Source organism: Leptidea sinapis, chromosome 2, assembly GCF_905404315.1.
Source record: "Leptidea sinapis chromosome 2, ilLepSina1.1, whole genome shotgun sequence".
In the NCBI taxonomy this organism is placed as follows: Eukaryota; Metazoa; Arthropoda; class Insecta; order Lepidoptera; family Pieridae; genus Leptidea; species Leptidea sinapis.
Genome location: NC_066266.1, coordinates 18,916,836 through 18,925,834, shown reverse-complemented (window position 1 = coordinate 18,925,834; position 8,999 = coordinate 18,916,836). Strand labels below are relative to the sequence as shown.

Genomic DNA, 8,999 nt, shown 5'->3' with positions numbered 1-8,999 from the left:
AAGACTTTTGAATCACGTTATCGTTGAGCATTTTCTCTACTTGGTTCCTAATTTCTGCTGTTTGTGTAGGCGGTAACCTATGGGCTTTAATATGTATTGGATCTTCATTTTTAGTCCTAATTTTGTGCTTTACCTCATTAGTAAAAGAAAGAGGTACGTCCTCACAATAAAAAATATCTTTAAATTCTTTGCAAATATTAATTACTGATTGCTTTTCCTCCTCATTCATATGATCTACTCTTAACTTTGAGAGATTATCTGTTAACAGTTGATCTATGTTATAATTTAACTTATCAGTAAAATTTAAATTTACCCTATCAAATTCTAAATTCGTTCCTGAGTACTGTTCGACTTTAAAAGAAGAAGTCACTGTTAATTCCATTTGCTCGGATCTGGAATTTTGAATAACAGTTGTCGCGTAACCATGTATACAGTTTACTAAAGCTGTTGGCATTCTAACACCTTCAGTAAATTCTGTGAAGTTTAATATGTAACAAATTTACTGGAAGTTTGACCCTTAATTCGCTACGTGGAGGTAATACATAAATTTCACGTATTGGCGGACTATAAATAATCGGTATGCAAGTGCCCTTTGTTAATAATTTTTTATTTTTCATGTCGATATTTGCGTGAAGTTGAGTCAATAAATCACTACCAATTAAGCCGTCATACCTATCATCAACACAGTAAAAATAAAATTTGTGCCATTCATCACTTTTAAATAATCTAGGTAAAGGTATAAACACTACTTCATTATGCTTACTACTAGCATGAGTACTAACTACTTCAAAATTTTCGTTTCGCTTGAAGTCGCAAAAATATTGATTCGCTAACTTTGGGCTTATAAACGAGCGTTGACTACCGGTATCAGGGTATAAACTGCGTTAAGCGTGCCTCTCGCGTGTCCATACAAAAACGACCCGCGCGTGCCCATGCGCGTGCACACGCTCGTGAGCCCGTCGCGTGATACTTCCGTGCAATGGGGCACGCATGCACGCGACGTGATCACGCATCACGTTGGACGGGTCCACGCGCGAAGCCCGCTAGCGGGTGCACGCGCGTGCTTGTTCAGTTGACAGCGCTATCTCGAACCGACCGCACGCGCGTGCCCGGCCCATAACAAAAAATGACAAATTTTGATACAGAAAGGGTAATTGTTGAAGTTCAGTGTCGTCCTGCCATATGGGACCAATCAAGCGAAATATTTAAAGACCGGGACGCTAAATCAAAAGCATGGCTAGACATTTGTAAAGTACTGTTTGAAAATTTTGATGACTGGAGTGAAGCAGAAAAAAACATACAAGGTAAGTACCTACACTCTTTTTTTATTTTATAATAACGTAGGTTAGGTAAACTATTCTTTGCGCCTAATTTTTATTTTTAATAATCTATGCAATTAGTTATATATAATTAGTTATTTCAATTGTATTTGTGTCAATTAAATGTTTTCAACAATTAATCCAACTATAAAATTAAAACTCGGAATATTTACAATAATTTACCTATGTAAATATAAAATCATGCTTATATTCAAAACTAGTGCAGAGATACTGCGTATTTCTGAACATTGTGAAATTCGTGTGAACAATGTCCCATAATATTGGTATGGTTTTATATAATTATTGCTCGATAAATTCCAAAGTTCTTTCTTTCGGCCACGCGGTCGCCGCCATTTTGCGCGTCACGAGACAACCAGTATGTTCACGACTGCGAGCTTCACACTACTTCACACTATCGGTGTATTTAGGGTTCAAAATCATTTTAGGGCAGAAACAGTGGATCGGTAGGTAAATAAATAAAACAATTATCAACTAAAATATTTATTATATTGGTTTTAGAATTGGGCTAGTAACTTTGTAAAATAAGCGTGCGTTTTGTAGTTTTGTAGGTTTTTCTTTGACATCTCTCAACTTTAGTTTACAACAATCTAAGTTATTTGGTTACATCCTATGATTTTATATAACTAGATTAGTTATACGCCCGCTTTCAAAGGCAAGAGCAATGGAAGGTAATTGCCTACCATGCAGTTAGTCACGCTCCAATCGGTGTCGCGTCTACATGTGTTTGAGTACCAATAATATTTTAGTAAAAAAGATGCCTACTTGTGTTTTTAGACACTGTACAAACTACACATCACTGGATGTGTAATGAAAGAAAAAAAGTTTCATTTTATGCGTAATTACATAACATTTTACCTATTTAATGTAAGAATACTGAATTTCTTATAATTTTCGACTGTCATGGCGGCGCAACTGGTTACATCCGATGAATTTAACAAATAAAATCATTAGGTATAAAATGTCTGCTATGCTGCTGTCAAAATATGCCTGCTATGTTAATAAAAAATGTGTGGTAAAAAACCGTGAAAATTCAATTATTGAATGTACATAAATTATAAAAAAGCCTTCAATAAATACTGCGATCTTGCCATGACAGCTGTCCGTCTGCAACGAAATAATCTGCGAAGCTATCGCGTAATGTATACGAATCTCTGTGGGTATTTCCAATTAACCCCCGAACTGAACGTATATGGTCTGGTATAATGACAATATCATGAAAGTCATTAATTTGACTTCTTGATCTTATAAAATTATGCAAAATACAAATTGTTTTAAGAAAACAAATTGCTTTGTCTTTTCCAACGTTCAATGGACGATGGAGTATGCGAAATTTATTAGCCATGATACCAAATGTACACTCAATATAACGTCGCGCTCTCGTTAACCTATAATTGAATATTTTTTTTTTGTAGTTTAAATCGAGAGCTCGAGCATATGGCCGCATGACATGGCTAGATAACCCAAATGCTTCATCTCCTACAATAATATAGGGCAAAGCTGCGGTTGCAGCAATGTTGGTTGGTTTATCATTGTGTATTACGGGCAATGCTTTGGCAGGAGGAATATCTATTAAGTCATTGTTGATTTGTTCGTACAATCGGCTTTGTGTGAAAATTGCGGAGTCAGATTCTTTACCCTGCACTCCCACGTTTATATAGGTAAACTCATAGTTGGCGTTACACATTGCAAGCAGTACAATAGAATAGTAATGCTTATAGTTGTAATAGAGGGAACCACTATGTGGAGGTCTTATAATGCGTATATGTTTTCCGTCTATTGCACCTATGCAGTTAGGAAACTGGGCTTGCGTTAAAAAACCTTTTTCAGTCTCTACCCATAGCGCACGGGAAAATTTTGGTATACATTCTTCCTTTAACCTTTCAATTATAATTTGACAAACTTCTGTTACTATTTTTCTGACCGTGGTTAGTCCTGTCTGATACGCCAGATGAATATCGACGAAGGTATGTCCACTAACTAAATATCTGTAATAAAATAAAATACCTGTGTTATTGTTTCAGTGAAAAAGCTGCAGCAAAGATGGAAAACTGCAAGAGACACTTATATAAGAGTGAGGTCTACTAAAAAAAAACTTAAATCAGGCTCCGGTTCCAGGGCAAATAAAACATACGTTTACTATAACATGCTGTCATTTTTAGATTCAAACTCGAATACTCAAGGAGAAGAATCGGCAGACAATTTTAATCAGTCAGTAGAGCAAAACGCGTCACCGAGAACTTCACAAAATAATACGATTATTGAAGAAGATTTGATTAATGTACCTAGCACCAGCTCCAGCGTTACCAAAGAAACACGATCTTCCAAGAAACGTAAGTGCGAATCGCCAACTGATTTCGAATTAGAGTTGTTAAATTACGTGAAGAATAACACTGCAGATAATATGGACGAAGACTTGAATTTTTTTAAGTCATTATTACCAACTGTAAAAAAATTGAGTTGCTTTAAAAAATTATTATTTCGTACGAAAGTATTACAAGCTTTAATTGATATTGAAAAAGAAATGATTATTACCATTGATGACCTTTCATTAACGCAAAATACGGTAACGAATGATTTAGAATCCTTAAATGTAAGATCAGATACGAACAATGAATAAATAGGTAACAAGAAAGACTTTGAAGATTTGATTAAGACTGTTTAATTATTAAGAACAAAAGAAAGAGAAGAACATGAAGAACTATTTAAGTTAGTAAAAAGCGCAATTTTATATTTATATTTTTCTGGTCTCATGTGCAATTATTATGATATACAAGGGCATTCGCCAAAAGTTTACAAGCCTTGAGGTGTCATGTTCATAAGGAAAGAAACGGGGTCGATTCGGACACTTTTATCTTAAACCCTATTTTGGGGTCAAATAAAAAAGTGTATCAATAGACCCCTTTTTTACTTAATGGACCTTTTTTTTGAACCTACTCATAACATTGCTCCTTCATATGTCCTCTTCTTAAATTTAATCTTTTATGTAGTAAACTGTGATTATGATTGTGATGATAAATAAGAATTTAAAATAATATTAGTACCCGATCTAGTAATAGAAGGGAATAATTAATAAGGGAAATATTCATATGTAAAAACTTGCAATCAATATGCGTCATTATAATTAATACTTTGTAAGGTAGGTATATTATTATAATTAAGACATTTAGACTTATTGTACTGTTTTAACTGTTATTGTGTTTTTTTATTTTAAACTTGAACCTGTGATTTTATTAGTGTATTTCAAATGAATAATCAATGACTAATTGTAACGTAGCGTTTATGCAAGACACTGTGATGACTGTTGTGATTAAGTATATAAAAAAATAAGTGAATAAGTAGGTATAGATAAAAAAAAACGAAAAAGATAAAACTGTGTAATTTAGAAATAACAAAATATAATTAATAAATATAAGAAACTGTGATTAATATGATGATTAATAAGTGTGCGGTTATGTGTTTCGGTCCGTGAACCACATCAAGAAAAACATTTTAAGCCATATTCAGGTGTCACTGCCGAAACAATAAGAACTTCTTCTTCTTTCTTGCTTGATGTGGCTAAACAGTAATGTGACTTACATAAATTGGCAAAAAATATGAGTGTTCTAAACTTTTGTTAAATAATGACTGTTTTTTTACATGAATAAAGATGATTATTAATATCGAAATGTCTTTACTTACCGCAATGTCATTGCAAATCGTTCCATTGGTGATACGATTGACGTAGATTTCAATCGTAGATTGTTAGTCTTCAAATAGGGCTCCAGTTTTGAATATAATTCATCATAGACTTGTAATGAAACTTTAAAATATTTGAAAAAAAACCTTTCATTTTTTCTTAATATACCAAACTTCACCACGAATTCCCCGCACAGTAACCTAGATTCAACGAACGGGCTTACTGGCTGGCGTCTTTTTTTGGCAATTCGTCGTCGCCGTCGTCTTGATAAATAATACAACATTAATTTATCCATTATTACTTATTCGACTGTACACCTCCAACGTCAAAATTGTACTGAGAAAACTGCGTACGCGGATGCACGCGCCGATGCCCGCGCATAAGCACGCGAACGTGCTCACGTGCGTGCACCAGAAGCGTGGCCCGCGACGTGCTCACGTGCGTGCACACGCTTAACGCAGTTTATGCCCTCAATCATAAAGATAGCATTAATTTCTGGTATACGTATATGCGGGAGATTTAATATATTACAATTTAATTTTATCCGTTCTCGTGTGTAGGGGCCCTTATGTAAAAATTTCCTACTTGTTCATTATCATTAAAAGTACTTGGTAACACATTATTTTCATTATCGTTATAATTGGTATAGTTTACACGTCTCGAACTAGCTGTTCTCATGGTTACATCGGTATTGCAACCTGATCCCGTCGCCGGCGTTGGCTGTACGTGTTGCGAGCCGCGACGAGCGTTGTCAGCATTTTGCCGATGTGGGAACTGCGGCCTCGCTTGTTCCAATGTATTATAATTATTATTGGATGGATTATTTTGATTCAAAGGATTATTCTGGTTCCTATTATTGTTTCTTAATTGAAATGAATTATGTGGAGAAAAGTTATTACGGGACCTATTCCCATTTTCTGTTTGAAGTGCATAATGTGGTGAATTATTACGATGAGAGGTGAAATTATTAATATACCGTTGCATTTTCGGCAAGTTATTGTATGTACTTGTCGATGCTTGTTGATTAAAATTATATTGGTGGATGTTTCGCCGTTGAAAGTTTTGATTAATTAGAGTGGACCTTGTTTGTTTTTGATCATAAACTTCTTGAAAATATTGTTCCTCTAAAACAGCTTTTAATGCGTCTTCTAATGTTGAGACATTTTTTAATCGCACTAACCTTACTAAATATTTCGGCAAATTAAACAAGAAAACTTTCATAGAAAGATCCGTGTATATATTTTGTTTAGATAACCTGACAGCTGCATCATCGACAGTTTCATTAATTTTAGCTATTAAAATACTCCTTATTTGTTGTATTCGGTTACAAAAATCTAAATAACTTTCGCCTCTATTTATTTTCAAACTTTCTAACTCAAGGACAAGGCAATCCTCCGTCCTTGGATCCCCAAAATGATCCTGTAATATTTGTTTTAATTCAACCCAAGTCTGAATTGATTCTCTTTCACCAATTAAGTTAGCTGCTTCCCCGCCTAATCTACTAGTAATTGCATTAAAAAGATATTCATTTTGTACTTCAGTTCCTCTATATAAACTAATAATGTATTCTGTTTTGCGGATGAACAACGATAAGAGTCTTGTCTCTCCACTGAATACTGGAATTATTTTCAAAACTTCCGAAGGTACAACTACGATTCCTTCCATTTTTAATTATTAAATAAAATTCAAATACAAAATAAGTAACTAACGTGAGATTTTAATCACTTTACTAACTAAATTATATATGCAACGTGCTGGACGGGCTTTTTCTAATCCCTATTATTACACGAAACACATATAAAGATCACCAGGAAAATATAAAAGGAAATTTGACAGGATAGTGAAAAGATTTACTCACATAACCCGCTTCTCCGCTCTCCTTCTGTGATCAGTGATTCTGGTCAGCTTGCTCCGCGCCGTGTCTTCTCTTGACAAATTTATTTTTGGTTCGTTGACCCGTTTAATCGTTAAAACGAACGTTAGGAGTCTGCTTTGTTGCCCGAAAATTTTTATTCGCGATGGCACAGAGGACCCAAACGACAAGGTCACTTACCGGCTGCGCCAGTCAAGGAATAACTGAATGGTTACTTTATAAAAAAATAACTTTATTCAATAAACCCGATTTACAATGTTTACGGAGCTAAGACTAAACACAGAATACTTAATTTTACGAAAACTTACATTATATAGCTTATTCTAACAAAGAGAGTCATATTTCTGTGGGAAAGTAATTTGGTACATCAGCAATAATTTCTGTGGGAAAGTAATTTGGTACATCAGCAATATTGTTTCCAGAAGGTTCTACACGTGTAAAGTAAATGTACCTACGACTTGTTGCTATGCTCTACTTTGGCTGACAAAGCATAAATCTATAGGGTTAGCACCCTTAACTCGCTCTTTTTAACCCTTATGTGAGTGACAAATAAAACACCTTTAACACAGTGACGAGGTACCCAGGTATCTTCATACAATTTATATGTAATCAAAGTCAAAGTCAAAAAATCTTTATTCACTGTAAAACTTTATAAGTTATTTAGTGCAAGTCAGGATGAAGTACAAAAGTTACAATAGCATTCAAATGAGTATAACAATATTCATTAACAAAATTTAGAACATTAATTCCAACTATCTTTATCATTCAAATAATCTTTCACGCTATAATAGGCCTTAGATGTTAATTTATTTTTAACGATACATTTAAATTTTTTAATAGGTAACATTTTAATTTCATTTGGGAGTTTATTATAAAATACAACACAAAATCCACTTTAAAAGATTTAGCAATTTTACGGAGCCTAGTAGATGGAATTGCGAGTTTATGTTTGTTTCGAGTATTGACTCTGTGTACATCAGTATTCTTTTTAAATTGGCTAATATTTTTATGGGCGTATAGGAGGTTCTCGTATTTGTACTGGCAATGAATCCCTTGAACGCATTTTATAGACTGCTCGAATTGCTCTTTTCTGCAGCACAAATATGTTTCCAATATCTGCAGCCCTACCCCACAATATAATTCCGTAAGACATGACACTATGAAAGTAACTGAAATATACAAGTCTAGCCGTTTCAACATCTGCCTAATTTTTTTTATCGCAAATACTGCAGAGCTAAGTCGATTACATAAGTTTTTTATGTGAGCACCCCATTGCAGCTTAAAGTCTAATGTAATGCCTAGGAATTTTGTCTGTTCTACTACATAAAGTTTTTCATTATTAATTTTTATAGGTGTTGGTTGGTGCTTTATATTTGGAAGTGTAAACCTTACACATTTTGTTTTCCTTTCGTTAAACCAATTTACTACTTCAGCAATGTCGTCGTCAACCTGACAGAAATATTTTTGCTGGCGTTTTATTTTAAATAACAAGGATGTATCGTCAGCAAACAGTATAATAAGATGTTTATTTTGGATAAGGTATAGTAAATCATTGACGTAAACCAGGAACAAAAAAGGACCCAAGATTCAGCCCTGCGGTACACCCATCGATATGATAGAGCCAGTTGATCTTTTTCCATTAACGTCTACTCTATGAATCCTATTACACAAGTATGATTTTATAAAATCTAGTGAAACATCCCTAACACCATAGTGGTGAAATTTTTGAAGTAAGGTTTCATGATGAACGCAGTCGAATGCCTTGGATAAATCACAAAACACTCCTAACGCATCACATGAATCCTCCCAAGCATCCAAAATATTTCTTATTAACTCGATACTAACATCTGTGGTTGAAAGACCTTGAGTAAAACCATGTTGTTTATTATGCATGAGGTTATTATTGTAAAAATGGTTAATTAATTGTGTTAACATAATTTTTTCGAAAATCTTGCTAAAGGTTGGTAGTTCTGATATGGGTCTAAAATTGGAGTAATGTAGTCTAATGTAAACAATCAAGATGTGCTTTTAAGTTACACATACTTTGAATACTATTATTTAAGTTAAGCTAAACTTCTCTTAAGACTAAGTGTGGAATGGAAATCTCGGA

General features: G+C 34.0%; 1 protein-coding gene across 1 annotated transcript; it reads left to right on the top strand.

The window, feature by feature from the left end:
- The first annotated feature begins 878 nt into the window (after positions 1–878).
- Positions 879–5,462, top strand: LOC126978000 (uncharacterized). Its single transcript, XM_050826736.1, has 2 exons — positions 879–1,304; positions 3,362–5,462. The coding sequence occupies exons 1-2, from the start codon at positions 1,127–1,129 to the stop codon at positions 3,955–3,957; spliced, it is 774 nt and encodes a 257-aa protein (XP_050682693.1). The 5' UTR covers positions 879–1,126; the 3' UTR covers positions 3,958–5,462.
- Positions 5,463–8,999: the final 3,537 nt, after the last annotated feature.